At 34.9% G+C, this 22298-nt stretch overlaps 1 protein-coding gene across 1 annotated transcript; it reads right to left on the reverse strand.

Moving 5' to 3' along the window:
* Positions 1-15269: 15269 nt before the first annotated feature.
* Positions 15270-19700, reverse strand: LOC110682737 (alpha carbonic anhydrase 7-like). Its single transcript, XM_021859063.1, has 7 exons — positions 19497-19700; positions 19104-19321; positions 17946-18052; positions 17723-17825; positions 15929-16093; positions 15772-15825; positions 15270-15600 (listed from the first exon to the last, which is right to left on the reverse strand). The coding sequence occupies exons 1-7, from the start codon at positions 19582-19584 to the stop codon at positions 15505-15507; spliced, it is 831 nt and encodes a 276-aa protein (XP_021714755.1). The 5' UTR covers positions 19585-19700; the 3' UTR covers positions 15270-15504.
* Between the last annotated feature and the right edge of the window lie 2598 nt (positions 19701-22298).

Consider the following 22298-nt stretch of genomic DNA (forward strand, 5'->3'; position numbering starts at 1 on the left):
CTGCATGAGGTCGAAATCACCTTTTTGAGAGGCTTCGAGCTCTGTCGTTACTGAAAAGATCTAGCGCCAGGCGCTGGAGTAGGGTCTTCCCTGTTCTGCTGCACCTGTATTTATTTTTTACTATAGAACTTTGCCAATTTCTTTAACCATCTTAGGGGTGACCTAAGGCTTAATTATCTTAGGGTTGACCTAAGGTTTAATGTTGCTTGACTCAATAATTTGACACGACTCAAAGTATAAACTTGACTCGCTGATTGACAGACTCGAGGTTGACTCGACTCAAAGTGAAATGACACGTGTGACTCATGACTCGTGTGTGCATTGTAATGTGATCGTGCGACTCGAAAATGCAAAAAACAAAAAAAAAAAATTCCGTCATTTTTGTGGAGAGTACCGACTTTCTCCCGAAAAAGAAAGACGTGAAAAAGAAGAAGCGAAGTTTGAAGGTGCATGTTGAATGAGCTTAGTCAAATGTCATTTGATACTATCTCTCAAGGTGCAAGGATTAATCCATCCTAGACTATCTCAATGGTTAACTCAATGATGAAAGCATTTAGGTAACTTAGGCACGGAGGCTAAGCACTTCATACTTCGTGATGCAATGATGATTATGATTGATGAGTGATGTTGATATGACAAGGCATGCTTCAGCGTTGTATTAAGATTTCAAGACAAAGGGTTCCTAAGGGAAGTATATTTGGTCATGTATGTGTGCAGTGTGTGATAGTGACACTAAATCTAGGCCACAAGAGCTAAGTGTGTGGAAAAACATATTGTTAGAAGAGCCAAATAATGGTGACTCTTAGGCTAGGTAAGCTAATGATGTAGGGATCAAGCCCCCAAGTCTAGCTCTAAGTGAAAAGGGATGAGCACAGGGTATCCCTTGATATGATCATGGTGTAAGTGTGTGAATGTGAAAATGAATGCATTTTTATTATGGTCGCACCTCGATGTGAGGTTGCCTACGTATCCGTTAGGAATCAGGCCAAACGTAGCTCTAGCCAAACCTCGCACAAGTGTGTGTATACCTCAAAAAGGTCTTTTAAGGGTTGTAACGTGGTTAGTCTAAAGGTTATAGAAGAAAGGGGATAAAGGCTCAAGACCCTAGACAAGCCCCCAAGGTGTGCAACCTTGCTTCTGAATCTTTGTATTTTTATGCTTGAGTTTCTACTCTTTTTTAGCTCTCTTTGTTTTAGCATTTATTTCATTTTTATAAGCGTGGGCAATCTCGATCATGCGGTCTATCACTCACTTGGAATTCATGTTTCTCAGGCACGGTACCGAGCACTCGATAAGAGACGCAATCTGAGACGTGTTCTTATCGAAGATATTTTCATATCAAAGACATTGGAACACTTGCCCTTTTGTACACTTTTATTTATTTATTTTTTCTTATTTTAATTTTCTGAATTCACTCATGCTTTTTAGAATTGCATAAGTTGCACACCATCCCATCCCAAGGTTAGGTAAATGTAGGTTGATAAAAGAAAGGTCTATCATTAGACGAGGCTCAAAGTGGTTTATGAAGAAAGGATTTGTAAATTAGAAAGGCGAAAGGAGATATGATGTGGCTAAAAGGGGTGCCTCAAATCATTGGTATACCTTGTGCTTAGTTCGACATAGTTTTTTTTTTTTTTAAATGCAATGCAATGTGATGATCATATATAAGGAAATAAATGCTCATTTTTATTAAAAGAAAATAAATAAAGAATCTACAAAAATAATCTAAAGGAAAAGAAAAGGTGCCTATGCTAGACTTATTGGGGAAAGGAAAAAATGAAAAAGAAATAGAAAAAGAGGTCATAAAATCTTGTCATTGAAGCTCGCCTCTTGTCTTGTGTTGTTTGCTCCGACATCATCCAGTCTTCTCGCTAGCTAGAGGCAATGGGATCTTATTTGCCTCTATGAGATCTTGAATGAGGTTTTGAAACCTGCAGCATTCATCAGTAGTATGACCGCGCCCTCGATGGTACTTGCAATAGGAGTTTGGATTCCATCTCGAAGATCGATTTTCTGGTGTTGGATCCTCGGTAGGGCCAATAGGTTTGATTAATCCTTGATCATAGAGACGATCGAAAGCAGCATCGTAGGTCATTCCAATGGGTGTGAACTCTCGCCTGGGTTTCCTTTTAGATCCTTGATTATCTATGGCTAAGACACCATTATGGTCAAAGGTACTAACATTATTACTAGAGTGGGGTTTTCGGAAGAAGAAGGATTGTCGTTCTTCTTTCCTTTCCAGCCACCGTGGTTACTATTGTTAGTAGCTTTTTGCTTTGCAAGGTCGTCTTCGATTTCAATTCCGATGTCGTAAACGGCCTTGAAAGTATTCAAGTTGTGTTGATATTTTAAGTGCTTTGAATACTTTTCTTGGAGATTCTTGATAAACATCCTCACAGACTCCTTTTTGGTGGGGACCTCAATCATCTTGGCGGAAGTTTCCCTCCATTTATTAAAGAAAGAAGTAAATCCTTCATTCTCTTTTTGTCTTAGCATCTCAAGTTGTCCATGGTCGGTTTCAACTTGGATATTGCACTTGTACCTATCAACGAAAGCGTTCACTATCGATTCCCAGGTAGAGGTTTTCTCCTTGTCAAGGGAGAAGAACCATTGTTGGCAAACGGTTTCAAGAGATAGTGGGAACAGAGAGGGGAAAACCTTCTTATCGATACCCTTAATGCTCATTATAGTTTCAAAAGCTCTTAGATGGAAGTAAGGGTTATATGTTGCCTTGAATTTAGGGATGTCAGTGGCGTTGAACTTATGCGGAAGAAGTTCCTTGTCCAGCGAGACCCCTTGTGAACTCATGCCCTGAAATTTATAGTCACTAGATAGCTTGCTTAGACTCTCTTGCATGAGATCCATCTGTTGTTGCTTCACGGGATCATCGACCTTAAGTGTGAGAAGCTTCAGTGTCTCAGTCACGTACGGTAGCTAGTTGGTTCTTAAGATCATTGACTTCTTCTTGTGTTGCCATTATAATCTTAGCTTTCCTCTTTTGACGAATCGGTTTATCAAAAAGTGAGACTTGAACAAAGAGGTTGTCCTTGATTAATCGCCCTTCTCTCCTTGACCAAGTACTGTGGAAAAGGAATTTGGGGATATTCATTGTTAATTATTTGACTCAAACTTTATTCAACATGTAATGGATGGAGGAAGTGAAGAAAAATTGGAATAGAATGTGAAAGAAGATTTAGATGGGGGATATGAAGAATTAGGAATAGAATGTACCCCCCAACTCAAATGACGGAAAAGACCGACTCATGCATGAACCTAAGACATGGCCATGGTGATGTATACTCAAAGTGTGTGCTAATACTAGTGAGTGTAGGTGACATGTTAAGACTCGTTTCATGACCATGTGGCTAGACTATATAACTAGACTCAAGCAAAGACTAAGTTAAGACTTCACGTATATGCATTAAACTGGACAGACTGTGGTATTTTAGTCATAACTTTTGATCTGCGAATCTGATTGGGATGAAACCAACGCCAAATTAAAGAAAAAACTCGGGGCTACATATCCATAGGTTTTAAGACTCGTAGTTCTTTCTAGAACTCCAGCTATGACCAAAAAAAGTTGACGTTTGTGCAGTATACGGGAATAAAAAAACCGGGTTGATTTAAAGGAACTATGACTCGATTTTATGTTTATTTATTAGCTCAAATTAATTAATTAATTAATTAAACAAAGTCCTTTAGTCATTAATCAGTTTATTTAGTCTTAACACAAGTCAAACAAACGGTTAGGAAAAATCACATAGAGTATGCACAACAAATAATGCACAATTAGTTAAGTAGGCACAATATGATGCAATGAGTTTGCAACCTAACCATGGCTCTAGTTCTCAAAAGTTCGGGATATGGTTTAATCGATAGAGGGTCCATGGTTAATTGCCCGGATGCACCGCGCGAAAGCCTAACCGTGAAGGGTTGGCGCGAGTGGATGGGACACCGTGAGTTTTAGAAAAAAAACTCGCTTCCATGGTTTGGTGAATTCAACGTTCTCGGATGTACCCTTTGTTGCACGGAGCGTTCAATCGGTTAGATGGAGCATGAATTCCCAGAGGGTTATGTCCATATGTAGAACACATATGGGTTTCAGAAAGGTGAGAAAAAATTCAATCAGGAAGTAGGATCGAGCAAACAATACGAAAAACCGGTCAAAATTAGAACGCATATTTCTGGCTCGATATTGGGGGAAATTGGCGCCAGCAATCAGAGACTGGCGCCAGCTTTTAACCGTAGCGCCTGGCGCCAATACTGGCGTCTGGCGCTACGACTAAAATGCTGGCGCCAAGCTCTGGCCCCTGACGCTACTTCCCACATGCCTCAGCAGCTTTCTGTGCTCGATAAAATTTTCCAGTTTCGCGCGGTGTTATTTCAGTCCTAGTTGTGAAAGATATTCCTCAAATTTCCTACGTGTAGAATCCACTGTTTTTAACTCATTACGGATGGTCTTTCCAATGAGATCTTTTTATGCATATGACAATAATGTTAATCAAAATTCTGCACATGAAATACTTAGAACTTTTCGAGTCTCATCCACTCATTCTAAATCATTGCCGAAACAAATTCAGGAATTAAAATAGAAATCCTCCCAGTGGAGTTGCCAAAAACTGTAGGGAATAATTTCAAGCCTTTAGAATCCCACTAGCTTGAACCCCACTGTGAACATACACTAAAGTACGGTGGCGTCCAAAAGGAAAAAAGATAGAGCAAAAGAGTCGCCAACAAGTTTTTAAGGAACTTGTAAACCGTTCACGAGGTGAAGGTTACACCCCTTAACGATCCAAGAGATAGTCAACTCCATAAGGTCATGAACCAAATAAGGGTTCGGGGATGATGGTACAAATCCAACCTAAAAGAGATTGAACCTGCCCTAATAATAGGCCTCTACTTTATTCTAATAGTATTCATATGCACTTCTTGATTAACATGCAATCAATAGGATTGATTCTAAACATGTTTAATCTATGTTGGTTGAATTTAATGCACAAATAAATCTATTATTGGCGATCACTTGAAATTATAATCACAATTAACCCTAAACAAGATTATTAATTATCTTATTAAGCGTGATTACAAGTACCAAATTCCCTTAAAACATGCATAAAAGGCGTGATCAAGCAATAAATATAAATAATCAAGCAACACAATAAATAATCAATATCATGAATAATAATTATAATAATAATAATATCATCATAAATAAAATAGATATCATCAAAATACTAATAATAATAATAATAATAATAATAATCATAAATTATAACGATTATAATCATAATCATGTTCATGTTAATATTAAAGCATAATAATTGCAAGATCCTAGGCATGATACTAACAAGATTAATAACAAACCCTAGCATGTCACTGAACAATAAAAATCAAATCTTTAACCCTAACATGATACTAACATGAATAAATATTAGGAAGAACATAGGAAGCATCGCAACAATCATATTTAATATTAAAATTACCCTAGACATGATACTAGGAATATCATAATGACAATATAAACATGATTTCTACATCAATTAATCAATCAAAGTACTTAATTTGATGCCTCGTACCTCTTTCTAATAACAAAATACACACGTTAGTAACTTCAAGGAAAATAATAAACAAAACAATCAAATTAAATAATTGAAAGAGAGATTTGGGACCAAACCCTCAGAAATTAAACCTTTCACGTCTAGGGCGAAGGCAACTTCGAATATGGCTAGGCGTTACTAGATCTTGCGAATGCGGAATTTTGTATGTGAAAAGGCTAGTTTAGAAAAGAGAGAGAGAATAATCAAGAAAATCTTGATGAGAGTTGGTGAATTGAAATAAGAATTGATGAAATCTGGTTATCGAAAACGGAGTTTTAATACGTTATTTATAGAGAAAATCAGCCAAAAAGATAAAATTAACAAAACAGAGTTTGGTGCACGCAATACAAGGTTGGCGCCAGGCATTGGCCATTGGCGCTAGAAGCCGATGGCTAGCACCAGGCGCCAATGGCTGGCGCCAGGCCCGGTTCCAGGCGCCAAGCCCGTTTTTAACGCGTTTTTGTTTTTATCATATCTTTTGATCCAAAAGTGTAAATCAGGCATATAATATGTCGTTGGAAAGATCTTAAAGTCTACTTTCCAACCCAATTAGAATCAGATTAAAATATTTTGTAGATAAAAGGATATGGCCAAAATAGTGGAATGGTGTCAGTTTTGGATAAAGTTTCATGTCTCATTCATATCTTTTTCGTTATAACTCGGATTTAATATTATTATATATCATTGGAAAGTTAATTTAAAGATCTATCCAACCATACAAAATTTGGATAAATATTATGAGGCACGAAAATAAAATCTGAATATATTCCACTTCGTACAAAACAAGGATTCTTAAAAGGAGTAGTTTTATTCAATTTCAAACTCTTTAAAACATAATTATCAATCCTAACTCTATTAGGATTTAAAAGAACCTTCTAGAGTATTCTAAAAGACTATAATCAATACTAATAGCTTTAGGAATGATAATTAATAATAGGCCCTCTTCTAGATCATTGGGCCGCATATTATGCTCAAACCGGGCCCAGTTTGGTAAATTGGCCATAACTTCCTCAATATTCATCGGAATTGGGATTATAATATATCGTTGGAAAGGTCTTTGCAAACCCCATCAAACTACACTACTATTGGACCCATATCATGGAACAACCAAACTGGATTGGCTGTTTTCTTAAAATAATTTTTTTCCAAAACAGGGAGAAGAGAAAAGAAATAAAACTTTCCGCAACACTAGACCTTTCCACACTTTCGTTTCATTCGATTATGATTCGACGTGAAAGGTACTCATCACCGGGTTTTGTTTTGGGGAGACACAAATGGGTGTCTACAATAATACAAGTGCCATATGCATTTCAAAAGATCCAGTTCATCATTCTCGTGTGAAGCATATTCACATAAGGCATCATTTTCTTAAGGATAATGTTGAAAAAGGCTTAATTAAATTTGATTTTTGCGATACTGAAAATCACATTGCTGACATTCTTACTAAGCCTTTGAACAGGGATAAACTTGAAAAGATGTGCATGGAACTTGGTATGATACAATTGAGTTAAGAAGACCTCAAGTTCCCCCCAAAGGTATAAGTCAATCATGGATGCAATGTATGTCTTACACAATCTGAATATGTAAAAACATAGTCCTGAGCATTAGAATGTATGGCATTGCATATGGGATTATGGTTGTATGTGAAGAAATCAAATTTCATTAGGCATGTCTATGTTATAACAAACTATGTTGATTTGTTCCAAGTTCCTCCGAAATATTCTATCATATTTTGTTTTATCCTTTTGTGAATTAATTAGCTAGCAAGTTAATTAATTTTATCCATTTAAAAATCTTATCTTCTTATTTTGATTTTGAATTATTTTCAAGTATTTATCCTTAAAATTCAAATAAATTTTTTTTATTCAAATACCCAAGACTCTTCGAATTCAATTCAAAGTTTCTGATCAAATGTTATCTTCACTTAACCTAGACCCTTCATGTTACATTAGATTATAATCTGACCTAGTTAAAAGTAATTTCTTTCTCTATCCTTCATCAATCGACACCTACTCCATTCAATTAACCTTCCACACTCTTCCACCGACTCTTTTACCCCTTGAAATTCCCATCCCTATAAAATGACGTCAAACCCTACACACTGTTCCTCACCTCCTCACTCCGTAAAATATACCTCACATTTTACTGATTCAGCCTATTCACCCATCGATATTTCACCAAAAACCCAAATTACCCCACAAAAGGATTCACCCATGGAAATCGAGCAAGAAACTCAAGAAAAAGCCTCTGTTGAAAAACCAAAGAACTTGTCAGCAACTCGTAGTGAATCAAAGAAATGAAAGCTGGAGGAACATGAGGATCAAGGCTGGGAGGAATTGGGTGAAAAGATTCAATTGGAAAAGACTCCATCAATTAAGAAAATCGAAGGAAGCTCTGATTGCTTCATTCATGGATTTTGCATCAATTTACCTTGGTGTGAAGTAAGTACTTTGAATTACTTGAAATTTTAGAGGCTCAAAATTGGGTGCAATTGTTTAGTGAAAGTTACAATAACGTTCTTGCTCATGCTCCTTTGAAATAATTCTGTGCAAATTCCAAGAATATTGATGGTGTATGTGTGTCTAGAGTAAAAAATAAGAAAATTAGTTTTGATGCTGATTATCTATGTGCTATCTTTGGAACTCCAAATGAGGGGTTTGATGAGTATTTTAAAGGTGCTACTGATTTAAGTGTTGGTGATGTGTCTATAAAAGAAATTGTGGAATCAATTGGTGGAAAGGTGTCTAAGGTTCAAACCAATCATAAGCTGTTTTCACCCATTCAGAAATTGCTGTTTATTTTCGTTCATTTAGTCATTGTTCCTAGAACTCAGCACAGGCACAAGGCTAATCACCTTGATGCTATGCTGATGTACTGCCTTGAAAACAAGATACAAATTAATTTTCCTTCCATCATAATAAAACACCTCACCCATTGTCTTGCAAACCATTTGAAAGTGGGATATGAAAATCTGATCATCACTCTCATAGAGAGTTTTGAACATCTCAAACTACAAACTAACCACTTTGTTCAACCTAAAACCCTTGAAAGCAGAAATCTTCATGTTGTTGATGGTGTTACCTAATTTCTTCCAAAACAAACCCCTAACAAAGCTAAGGAAGAAGTTAAGATCATGACTGAGGAGGAGGAGTTGGATAAATGGATGGAAGGAGAGGACACTGAGGGAGAAGAAGAGAAGAAAGAAAAAATGAAAGGCAAAGAAGAAATTTCTGAAAAGAAGGGCAAGAAAAGTAGTGCTCCAAGTACAGGGAATAGGAAGAGTACTAGGTTGGCTATAAAGCCAAAGATGAAGGTTGAGGCTCTAGCAGCTTTTGTTGATCTCAGTGAGGAGAAAGCATTTTTTCAGGGGGAACAGGGCACATTTGTGCAAGAGACTGTAACCCGTACTATTCCAACAGGTGCAGGTTCTGGATTTGCAGGCTTCAGTTCTGTCAGTTCCACCTTGGGATTGAAATCCCTCAAAGACTCTGTCAAGCTACTTCTTGATGCTCATCCTTCCCTGGTTTTGAGGATTGAAGCTCTTGAGAAGGTGGTAGGAGATCTGGTTCAAGCTTCCAAGGAGTTAACTACAGTCATGCAGCAGAGCACCTCAACTCTCTCAAGGCCAAGCTGAATTGTTGAAGAAGCTGGAGGATCTGGTCATTGAAGAAGTATCAGCTGAGGATACAAGAGAAGAGCACCAGTCCTCAGCCCCTGAAGCCTAATCCTATTTTCTTTCTGTCTCATCTATAAAACTATCTTTTGAACTTGGTATATCATCAGAAAAGGGGGAAAAGAAAGGCAAACTCAATTGTTGACAAGCTCTCCATCCATCTTCATGCTGAGGTATATCATCAGTCTTAGTTCCTTGTTGTAGATATTTCTAGTACATTTTTTTTTCTAACTTTAGTTCTGTTTTTTTTTTTTTTTTTTTTTTTTTTTCTGATTGTCACTTCTTTATTTTACTGAGTTTGCTTAGGTTTTTCATTCATCAAAAAGGGAGAATATTGTTGACCTTAAGTTTTGATGATGACTCAAAGAACCTAAGAAAACCTATATAAGTTTGACCTTCGTTTTTACCTTTGATTAATGACAGGTTTATGCTATGAAATTCTTGAGTAAGAAGGGCTCATGGAACAAGATCAAAGTCAGCTATGGGAGGATAAAGAAGTCAATCATAAGTCGTGTTCCTTTAGTGAGGAACTGAAGCTCCAGAGTTGAAGCTTCGAAGGCAAGTTCCTTGAGTGAGGAACTGAAGCTTCAGAGTCGAAGCTTCTCAGAGTTTCAAGGAGTCTAATGTATTTTATCTTTATTTTATGCTTCTTGTATTTATGCTAAGTACTATGATAATTTAGGATTCAAGTGGATTTAAATTTATTTATGATAAAGATTTTATTTTCCATATTTTAACTTATTAATTTTCGAAAATATCTTTTAAGTTAAAATATCTTTTGTGAAAAGATTTTCTGTTTTGATTTTATCTTATTCTTTGGAAAATCTGTTTTGAAAAAATATTCTCTTAAACGTGTGTTTTACTTTGTCAAAATAAGTTGTGATAATTTAGGAAACAGTAAAACCACTTCCTAGTATTTCGATTTACTTGCTGCCCAAGATCCCACTCCTTACACTTCCTAGTTTTAAGGGAGTTGTGGTTGAGTGCTGATTGAGGCAACGATTATTTCAACTTCCTAATTTTCCTATAAATATATAGCTTCGATTTTCTATTGAGAAAAATATACTTGAGCATTACAGTCTTTTAGCTTTAAAAAGAGTCATAATCCACTTGAGTCCTTGAGTGTCTTTGTACTTAGCAATTTAGAGTTTAATCTTGAATAGTATTGGGATAGAGTTTGGGGAAACTCGAAGAGTGTTTTATTGCTTTGAGTGAAGCAAGGAGAAAGAGAGAGTTAGAGAGATCGACTGATTGAGGGATCAGTTGAAGGGAGCTTAAGTTTGTTGAGGAACTTGAGTTTAGAGTCTTAGTTTGTAATAGGTTGTTTGCCTTATTATTATTAAGAGTTGAGTTTTAAATCCCTTGTGGTCGTGGTTTTTCTTCTTGATTAGTGCCAAGAAGTTTTCTGCGTAAAATATCTCTTTGCACTTTTAGTTTTTGTTTGAGTTCCTTTATAAATTCCGCAAAAATTATCCTAGTTCCTCTACAATACAATTCACCCCTCTCTTGTATTGTTCATTCGAGTCAACAAAAAGATATAATATAGTCATATAGAACAACTTCGGGTCAAATACTCCTATCTTACACTCCAAAGTCATACTACACTTTCGACTAGGACATCAACGTTGGTGATTCATAGTTTGGACATCAACGTTTCTACTCCCCCTCCCTTCTTTATCAGTTACTTCTTGATCGATTAATATAGTGTTGCGTTTTGTCAATTTATTTTTTAAATCGTTAATATTTTTAATTAAAATTAAATTATAAGTATATAATATTAAAATAATATAAGTCATACGAATCTAATAAAATCCCACATCACTATATTTTCTTAGCTATAGATCATCAAAGCTAGTCATAGTAAAAAAAAATATGAATAGTGTAAAATTCAAGCTGTTGCAAGAATAAAAAAAATGGACAAAGTATATAATAGAATAATGTCTTTTAATAGTTTAATTTTCCAATTGATTTATATATACCTTCATGAATTAATCTTATATTATGCAATATAATCTTCCTAACTATTTACTTCTTCATTTTTTATATATACTAGTTTAAGTCCCATGCAATGCACACTTTTTTTTACTTAATTAACCTAATTATGAATTACAATGTCAATTTAAAAATAATATTTTTTTAAAAAAACCAATATTTTTAATTGAAACAAATACTTTAATTTCTTTTCAAAGAAAACTAATTTAGATTTTATATTATATTGATATCAAAAGTTGTTGATCATTAAATATTATTTTTTTAAAAAAAAGCAAATTTAATGATGATAGGGTCTTATATAAGAATGAGATTTTATGTTATATATTTATAACATGTACAATGTACTTATGTGTCCCTATTTTGTTGGCATAACCGGCAAAATATTTTATAGCATACTTTATTTGACCGGGAAAAAATATTTTATACAAATTTAATTGACTTACTGTTCTGACAATTAATAATTAAGTTTCTTTATTTTTATTTTATATTTATATTTATTGAATAGTAGTGTTATTATTATAAATAAATCAACAAATGTGTAATAAAAGCTAATGTGTCAATCCTGGTTGAAGTAAAAAAAATTTAAAAGAAAAAAATACGATGTGAATGATCCAGAATACGGGAGTAGTACACTATTCTTATATATTACCTTCTACATGGGAAATTTTGACATTTGCTACCAGGGAAAACACCTACTTTCACATTTACTACCGGTTAATTTTTTTTACTTTGCCACCATACCTAAAACAGAGTTTGTTAAAAATCACTACCACTTAACGGAATCCGTTAGGATTAACAGATTCCGTTAAGTTTATTCAAAAAAAAAAAAAACCCATCCACCCTTAAAATCCAACCCCTCCCGTCAGCTACCCTCTCCCAAGCCCTTGCCGGCGGCAGAAAGCCAAAGATGTGGCTTACGCCGGTGACCCCATCAAAATCGGACTCTTCCCCTTTAGGGATGGCAATGGGGCGGGTCGGATGCAGATGATGGTTTCTCCATACTCATACCTGCTTAAAAATCTTATACTCATCCCCGCCCCACCACCCATGGCGGGTACAATATCCACATCCATACCCGCCCCACTGGGTACAAAATAGGATTCATCCTCGCCCCATCACCCACTTGGATATTCATACCCACCTTATACCCGCTCCAACATCGTCCCAAACCCATTTCCATGATGCACTATTGTATCACATTAATGACAATTATATCAAATTAGGTTAAAAAAATTGGGACTTTCACTATTCAAGCTTATTGGGTCTTAAGGGGTATCAAGTTTCATAAATTGTAAACTCTTCTAAAAGAAATATGGTGTGGGTATAAGGTGGGTATGGGGCGGGGTGGATATGGAGTGGGTTTACTCTAAAATCCATACCCGCCCCATCACCCATGGCAGGTACACATTTTATACCAACCCTCGCCCCATTACTCGCCAAACCTCCCTCCATCTCCGCCCCACTTGGGCGGGGGTAGGGCGGGTCTCCCATTTAGTCCGACCCACTGCCATCCCTGCTCCCCTTCCCCCACCAAAAAACCGACACCCCTAACCCTAAACCACCAGCAATTTGTGGCTTCTATTGGTGGTGTTGTTGTTCCTCTTAGATCTGCTTTGCCTTCGCAATTAAATTGTCAATCACAAGATTCGATGGCTCCGAAAACGAAACTGGGTCGTCCGCCAAAGGCTAAGCCTTAGGCCAGCCTAGTTCGGGTTCTGTCGTCCCATCTCCAGATCCTGCGGTAGGAGTTGGTAATGGGCCTTCAACTGGTAAAAGGCCTCGAGGCAGGCCGCCGAGGCAGCAGCAACAGCAGCAGCCGGCTGTTGCGGAGGTGTCGTTTGTTAAGCCTGTTTTTAATGCTCAACCACCAGAGGTTGGGTTTGAATAATGGACAACCTGTTAAGTTTTCAAGAATAAGCCGACACAATACCCGATTTATCAGGCGCAGCTGATTGGGTGTCGGTTCGGGGCAAGGGAGAAAATATGGGTGGCAGAGTGGGATGAGGTGGGTTGGTCGACACGACTAAGGGTGTCTGGGACACTGGCCGGGGGTGGGGAAGGAGTAGTGGCTGAAGATGGCAATGAGGTGGCTGGACAGTGGTTGGGCGCCACTAACGGAAATAGTAACGGTGTAAGACATCAGGTAGTAAATATTAACAAACTCTAATTTAGGTGGTAGCAAAGTAATATATATATTAACCGGTAGTATATGTGAAGACAAGTGGTTTCCCTGGTAGCCAATGTCAAAATTTCCTTATACGTAGTATATGTTTGCTTATTATACAAAAAGAAATACCTATTATAATATATATGAAAGATTTGTTAAATTGATAAATATATATATATATATATATATATATATATATATATATATATATATATATTACCTCCGTTTCTTTTTAGTTGACACGTATTCCTTTTTAGGAAGTTTTTTTTTTAGTTGACACGTTCCCTTTTGGGGTAAATTTTTTACCTTGCATTTACAAGCTACCCCACTTGCTTTTTTATTCTCTCTCACTCTCTCTCCGCTCCTTAATATATGTGCCTGAATCAAACGCGTCAACTAAATAGAAACAAAGGAAGTATTTATCATGAAGATTTGAAATTAAAATAAAAAAAGGAAAGTAAAATGGTGTCACGTGGCTTTATGGCCCTAGTTAACGGATTCCTAAATAGAATCAGTTAAGTGATGGTAAAATCTAGAACGTTTTCCTTAGATATTGCTGAAATAAAAATTAATTCATACTTTGCACTGTTTTAAAAACTTATTCCCTGAATGGTGTCCACGTAGGATCGGATATTAGCTTCTTTTTTTTCTTTTTGGTTATGTGTAGAACCGCAAGGAAGGATAGCGGTTTTACATGTACAACCGCAATTGTTGGTAGCGGTTGTATATGAAGAACCAATATTGCTAATTTTCTATTAGCGTTTCTTTTTGCAAGTTTTTTTTTAACCATCCCACTAATAATCTGATATAATCTCACCATTTAACCGTGCAAGTTTTTATTAACAACCCCAACTGCAAAAAATTACAAAGAAAAACAGGAAGAAAAAAAATACATGGAATTGGAGTTCTTGAGGTTGAATGTTGAGATATTCCAATATTACCCAGAAAATCAAAAGAAAAAAATTACAATTAAAAGTTGAGTTTAGAGAAAGGAAGAACAGAGAAGATCAGATCAAGCAAGATTTGAGGTTTACAATTAAGAAAACGAGAATGAAAGTACAGGAGAGAGAAAATGGGAAGATAGAGAAGAACGTGGTAAGAGAAAATGTGTTCTGTTTTTGTAGGGCCCAATTTGAATTTTTATCATCATTCTACAGATTTGTATTGTGTAGTGTGTACTCGTACTACAAGATTTGCGGATTTGCGGTTCTACACCTAACAAAAAAAAAAAAACAAAAAACAAAGCTAATGTCTGATCCTACGTGGACACTATTTAGGGAATAAGTTTTTTAAAACAATGCAAAGTAGGAATTAATTTTGATTTCAACAATATCTAGGGAAATCGTTCTAAAATCCATTTTTTGGAATTTTGTTTGGTGTTAAAATTATATTTTTTATGGGGGTGTTAAAAACCAATTTTGGGTTTTTGTGTGGTGTTAACATCTAAAATTTGCAATTTTTTTATTCAGAACATGACAAGTGTCATGTCAAATTCGCTTTTAGTATTATGTCATTGACTAGTTCATTGCAATGTTTTAAAATTTAAACTTGGCATGCATGCATAGCTTCAACCATTCACAACCTTATTATTAATAAATAAAGTAAAAAAAATATGTGATCCGATCCTTAAAGGATATCATTAATTAGTACAAATATAAGAATGTTATCCCATAGTAATATAAATTGAAACAAATATAACAAGATCTCACATGATACATTTTACGGTTTTACCTAACATATAATTAGCAAAAACAGTTAAATGGAAATATGTAAATAATGCAAATTTTCAAATGTTCAAACAAAAAGGAAACAAATAAAGTAGGAAACAAAGCTAAAAAAGTTTTAAAAGCGGACACAACTATATTCAATATGTCTGGATACAATTGTTTTTGTGTGTAGTCAAACCAATTTGATTTTCTGTTACCATAATCACACATTCAAAATGCACTATTTTATTTTCATTTAAAGTTGAAGAGAAAGCCCTGCTGAGTTAAAAACTCACACAATTTGTAATTTTAATACTCGCAATAGATGTACACCCCAAATGTGACATAATATCATACCAAAAAATACTCCTAATTTTCTCCGTTACGACTCTTGATAGTCGTTGTATAAAGTCGAATCTTCCTTCCATTCTTTGGATGCACCGGTCTTGCATTTTTCTCCGCATCCTACCCAAAACAATGGAAAATAAAATTAACATCCATTTACGTGCAAGTAGTTAGTTGTTCTCTAACTAGGAACTTTGTGAACGAGAAAGATCAATTCATTAATAAAGCATCATGTTAATAGATACGAGTCATACGACATCCACAAAATATATACTTGTACTCTTAACTTACGTCATGAACAACTTCTCGCATCATTGCTACTTGATGTTCCGAAATTGTAGCAACCTATTGAAAAGAAAATTATTTTATAAAACATGCATATAAATTATGAATCTTTCAATCATTAGAGAAAATCGTGCATAGTTTATGATAAAGTTTACATATATACCCGTTTATCGACAGTCCAAATGACACCTTCAGTACAAGGAGGAGTGGTTAATGAGCCCGTATATCTGTAGTACTTATTTCCTCTAAACTTTATTTCTCCAGGATTAATTTCACCGGCGTTTGTCTTGTCTAGAGCATGAGGTACTAATTCTAATTTTTTCATGAGCTGTAAAAAAATATTGCAAAATGTTAAGCAATTGCTTTTTATTGTAAAAAATTAAAAACAAAGTATAACTTTAACCAATGATTGATTTAGGCTGTGTTCTATTAACTTATTGCAAAAAAACTTATTGCAAATACTAGTATTTGCTAATTGCAGAATTGGTCATATCATATTAGACCTTGCTGCTAAATTTTTATAAAATATGTGCTTAAAAAATAATTAAATTTACATATTTGACAAGAGCAATGGTTGTAGCTAGGGATTTGCTTGCAATTTCAATAATTCCTTAGTTACTAGCTTGACCATTGGAGCTAGAAAAGGTAATTAAACTTGCCAAAATAAAATGTCCATTGCACTAATTAAGCTCTTTCCATGTATTTTCTGTCCATCGACTACAACTAAGCTAATATAGCTAGCCATTGGAGTAAAAAGTAGCTAAGATGATAATTAGCTTAAAAGATTATATGGCATGGTAAGCTAATTGTCAAATTAGCTTGTCATTGGAGTTCCTCTAAGAAGCTAAATATATTCAAATTGAAACGGACAAATAATGTCAAAGTTTAGTCAAATCAACAACTCAATTCAAATCACATAAGATTAGATGAACCAAGAATAACCCTTAGTTTATCTATCTATTAACATATACTAAAAGCAGATGACATTTGTGAAAAAATTTCTAGCCGTTTTCGTTTTTTTTTCCTCAAAATCTTTAACTACACTATTTATACCTTATGATATTTACTTTTCAGTTTGACAATAATCATATTCCATATACAACCAAATAAAATATATCTAATTATCTTTTATATACTTTATATTTTGTAATATCATTGTTAAAAATATTTAACAATCTCGCATTGCACGGGAATTTAACCTAGTTATGACTAAGATACAAAAATATAGGGCTTATCCCAAGTAAACTTAGGGAAGGCATGTATCCCGAATTATTTGTCACGCTACTATGTACAAATCTAACCCTTTGGTTAAGGAAATGATGAAATCTCACAAATCTACCCTTGAATAATTTTCGTGGCATAATAAGAAATATTTTCCCTTTTTATGACTTGTGCTGTTGTACATTTTTACTTTCTTCTTAATGTTTTCAAATAAAAATTGATTAATTATTTATTAACATATTTACTTACTGAGGTGAGTCCTATAAGATTTCAAATGTTGTTTTTCTACATTAATTAAAGCAACAAATAGTCAAAGTATACTATTAAAGTCAAAATATTGCTAGTAAAAAGCAGATGAAATATTGCATATCAATCAAGACAATATAAGAGTTTGTATTAATTTTTGTATTAGGCCCTGTTTGATTCACCTTAATTTTGCTGAACTGAAATTATTTTTACTGAACTGAACTTATTTTTACTGAACTTAAATTATTTTTACTGATTTTCTATTATAATTCTTCTTTAAAAAAACTGAATTTTACTGAACTGAAATTATTATTACTGAACTGAAACTAATTTTACTGAACTGAACTTATTTTTATTGAACTAAAATTATTTTTACTTAATATTATTTTTTTAAGGAGAAGAGAACAGGACCTCATTTACTTAGCTTGCTCCATTGACAAAAATTAATTTTGAACGGATGGAGTACAAATATTTGAATTCAATTCCATACCTTTGTAAGGAATAGATTAGGTTTGCCAAGCTTGTAAAGAAGTCCAATAACAGCAATCTTGTTATCTAAGCTTTGATGTACCAAGTGCAATTCTGCAGCAAACCTAGGTTGTTCCAACAAAATTCATTAGATTATTAACATTTACTTTTGTGAGAAAAAAAGCTTTTTATTAATCAACAAGAAAAAATATGTACAAGAAAAGATATAGTATAAGTAGTGATACCTTATGCCATTTATAGTGTGCTCTGATGGGGAGTGCCAATGGCATTGCCTAAGGATATAAGTAGTGCTATTCATCTGTATTGAACTGTGTCCATTTTCCCACTCAATCTGACAATAAAAGTTTTTTTTTTTTTTTTTTTTTTTTTTTTTGTTATAAAAATTCAAAAATTTGATAAGATAAAAAATGGAATAAGAAACTTCATACTTCGTATTATATTAGCAACTAGCTAGGCAAGGATTGAAATTTTATTTATTCAAATATGGAGTAGTTAAAGTAGAGGTGATCAAAGGTGGGACAAAGCAAGAAAAAATAGCCGGCATGCTCGGGCCATGCAAGGCTTTGGGCCGAAAAGTGCTTGACCAAACCGGTAATGTGCTTGGAGTTGGGTGTTTGTATTGAGTAAAATAAGTATGGGCGTTTGTATTCTACTTGATATAGATAGACATGGGTCTAGCTGACATAAAAGTTGATTTTGCATGGCATGAAAATGTCCGACATAACACGAGAGATCCGTTGGTGGGTCATGGACCATGCACGATTTCATTTTCGAAATTTGGCATTAACCAAATGCAAGAACGATTGACTACCCTTCTATCATTTTTTTTTTCTAGTTTCCTATTTAGAGAGGCGGAAGGGCAAGTTAATGATAATCGATCCCAATATTCACTGAAATCGGGAGAAAGTTGCCATCACTCTCAGAGTTTGGTAGCACGACACTAAAAGTAGGCCGAACAATGCTTGGGCTCAAATTATGCAAAATTGACATAACACGACTATGCCTTAGGTCCGTTCAAGGCAAACAATACAATGGCATAACTCATGGGCCCACATCTTATGGCAGTGCCCACCTTTATAATTGGTAGCCAACTAGCCAGACGTATAAAACGAAATATAGTGTGGACATTATAGAGTAAACAACTAACATACTTTTCTACTACTACAAATCCACAATCTAACATTTTTTTTTTTTTTTTGGGCAGCTAATCTAACATTGTTAACTCTGACAGATTGTTATACAATTCCCGAAAAAAATAAAAAAAAAAGTTGCAATCATAAAGAATCTGATTTCCTAATTGAAAGGGTAAGCGAGTATTAAAAATAAAATAAAATTGCTCCAAAAAAGAACAGTAAAAAAAACAGAAAAAATTAGAAAATTACCATAATATCATGTCCTCTATTTTTGACAGTAGCATTACCAGTCCTATAATTTTTGACAATTTCTTCAGATTTGGGCAATACTTGAACTCGTCTATGTAATAGATCAATTGGCGATTGCATTAAACCCGTTTTACAAGTCTCCCATTCTTCCTTTATATGTCCCCATTTTTCTGGCCCTCTTTCACTTCCTCTTATGTAGTCAAATTCTGTCTCATCATCTGCCAATCAAAATTCCAAAATAAGTGCACAAAAACTTACACACTTGTATAACTTTCATCCGTTGAGCGATGGCCCTTCCACTCGATACCATCGGGTAAACGGATCTTTAAAAAAAAAAGTTTATGTAAATACGGAGTATTCAAATTAAAATAGAATGGAGTGTGAATATATTACCGACTTCTTGAGCAATTGTTGGTCCGATAAGGAGAAAGATGAGGATGGAGAAGATTAGAGAAGACATTAGCATTGAAGGGTACTTCATTTTTGTATTTTTAATGATTTAGTGTATAAATATTTGAGATGGTCTTATGTTTGAATTTATATACAATATTTATAGATTAAATAAGAATACTTGTCTTGCCATTTCAGTATTAAAATACAAAAATTGGTACAAAAACATAATTTCTGCACACCTTCATATAATAATGTTGATTTTTATAATTATTTTGGTGTTGGGTCTTAACCACTTGCTGACTATTCTTCAGTTTACAGTTTTACACCGTGTCAACTAGCCTTTAATCGAATATTCTAATATCATAAGTTTTGACTAATTGTAGGCTTCTTAGTTGAAAGTTACATGTTTTCAAAAAAAAAAAAAAAAAAAAAAAAAAAAAAAAAAAAAAATGTTGAAAGTTACATGATACATTCTATGACATTTTAATATGAAATCATGAAGTATTACAAGTCTACAAGGAATTAATCATGGGAAAGATATTGTTTAAATATTGGTTGAAAATAAAATTTGATAATCTGAAATCAATATAAAGTTAACTTGAAATCAATTTTATCCGGAAATTTACGATCCAAACCTAACTTGGTATCGACTCATTATTTATCTGAAACCAATAAAACCCGACAATTCAACACCTGAACTCGATCTAACCCGAAACGAAATCTGCCCAAAACCATTTATACCCGAAAAATATCTCATTTTACTCGACCTTTTTTTTACCCATTTCAGAACTACCCACAACCCTACTTACCTGACCCAAAACTTATGAGTTTATTAGTTAACTATTTTTTTATTATACTGGAGACCGTGGAATTTTGAAAATAAAGTGTAGTTAATGGGGGTTGTGTTTAATTGTTAGTAGAAGAGAGAAATTCTACTAACAATTAAAAATGGGGTTGATGGGATTTAAAGATAATACAATACTTGTATAGAAAATAGTTCTGAGTTTAAAATTACATGATTGATTTGAACTGAGATCTAACCGAATTTGAGATGACCTGATTCAAAATCTATTAAATCCATTTTGACCCAAATAAACCCAATTAAATCTGAATCTGAGCTTAATTCAACTTGATATGACTCGACCCTATTTTGACTTGACCCGAATTCGATTTGTACCTGATCATACCTTGACCCACCTGACTCGAATATAATTAAGCTTGATCCGACTTGATTTGGTTTGTTAGGATAAAATGACCCGTCAGTACCCGATCCAAACACCCCGACCCATCGTGGGCTAACCCAAACTCCATTTGGGTACCCGATTTGACACCTCTGGATATTATTGTATTTGAGGTAAGCCATTGTAATGTAATTTGAAAAAAAAAAAAAAAAAAAAAAGAAAAAAAATACCTAGCGAATTTTCAAATGATTATTAATGTAAAAACTGAAAAGTGTTTGTCAAATGTTATTGTTATATGGGTCAGAATAATGGACATTCAAAATAAGCCATATTAGGATGATGGAAGTAGTGGAGTAACATATGTTGAGATGAATGTGTGAAAAAACCTTAAAGATAGAATAAAAATGAAGATATTAGAATGAAAGTTGTAGTTGAATATAATGAATTAGGTAAGACTAACTTCAATGGTAAGCTACAATGATATATCAAATTATTAGGCTACTATATATAGTTTGTAGTTATAAAGTGCCCCAATGCCCAATGGTAAGATAGATATTAGCACATTGTAGCTTGGAAAAAAAAGTGGTTATTATCAAGCACATGTCAATAATTACGTAGATGATGTTTTCTTTAAACAGTGTGTTTCTGGTGCGGCTAGTTGCACGGTTCCCTATTAGTAACCCTAAAATAACCCCTCTAGTAACCCCACTTGAGTAACCCCTCTATTAATCCCCCAAGTAACCTCTAAAGTTACCCCTGACCGGACCTAGTAACCCCTAACAAAGTAAGTAACCCCTAATCCTGCACCACCTCAAAGCCTTAAACTCCACCATACCACCACCACCTCTCGTACTGACTACCCCCACGCCACCAACCCCAACGCCACAAGCAACCACGCGCATCAACCACGCTGCCACTAACTTCGATCCCAAAAACCACCCTAACCACCAACAACCACCAACCACGCCCAGCAACCCACACAACCAACCACCAGCAACCCCCCATCAACCACGCCCACCAACCCACACCAGGCCCGATCCCAAAACCCACCCTAACCACCAACAACTCCGATCCCAAAACCACCCACACCAACCACGCCCAGCAACACACACCACGCCCAGCAACCCACCACCTCTCGTACCCCCTACCACAAACAAACCCAAATCCAACAAAAACATTACCAAATCGGAAAAACAAAAACAATTAAATCTAACAAATACCTTAATTATTAACAATGGCTTCAAATTTGACTTCAAGTAGGCTAAAAAGGCAAAATTCGACCATGAAAACACTAGATCTAGAGTTTTCATGGCCGAATTCAGACTTAAAAACCTCTAAATTGTTTTCCAACGACATAGTACGAGGATCTTCACGACGACCACGAGCTAGGTTGGAGCTTCAAGGAAGTCGACGACGATCAGGGTTAGAGAAGGAACTCGACGATGATCGTTGGAGCAGGAAGTCGATGTTTCAAGGATGAGAAAATGGAGGCGAGAAGAGGAGATAGAAGAGAGGAGAGAGAAAAAAAAGATTGTGGCTGGCCGTACGGTGCGGCCAGCCACATATAAAACTTTGTCTACTTTAAAAACTCAAGCAACATACCTTATTCGATCAGTATGGG

Source organism: Chenopodium quinoa, unplaced genomic scaffold (assembly GCF_001683475.1).
Source record: "Chenopodium quinoa cultivar QQ74 unplaced genomic scaffold, ASM168347v1, whole genome shotgun sequence".
NCBI lineage: Eukaryota > Viridiplantae > Streptophyta > Magnoliopsida > Caryophyllales > Amaranthaceae > Chenopodium > Chenopodium quinoa.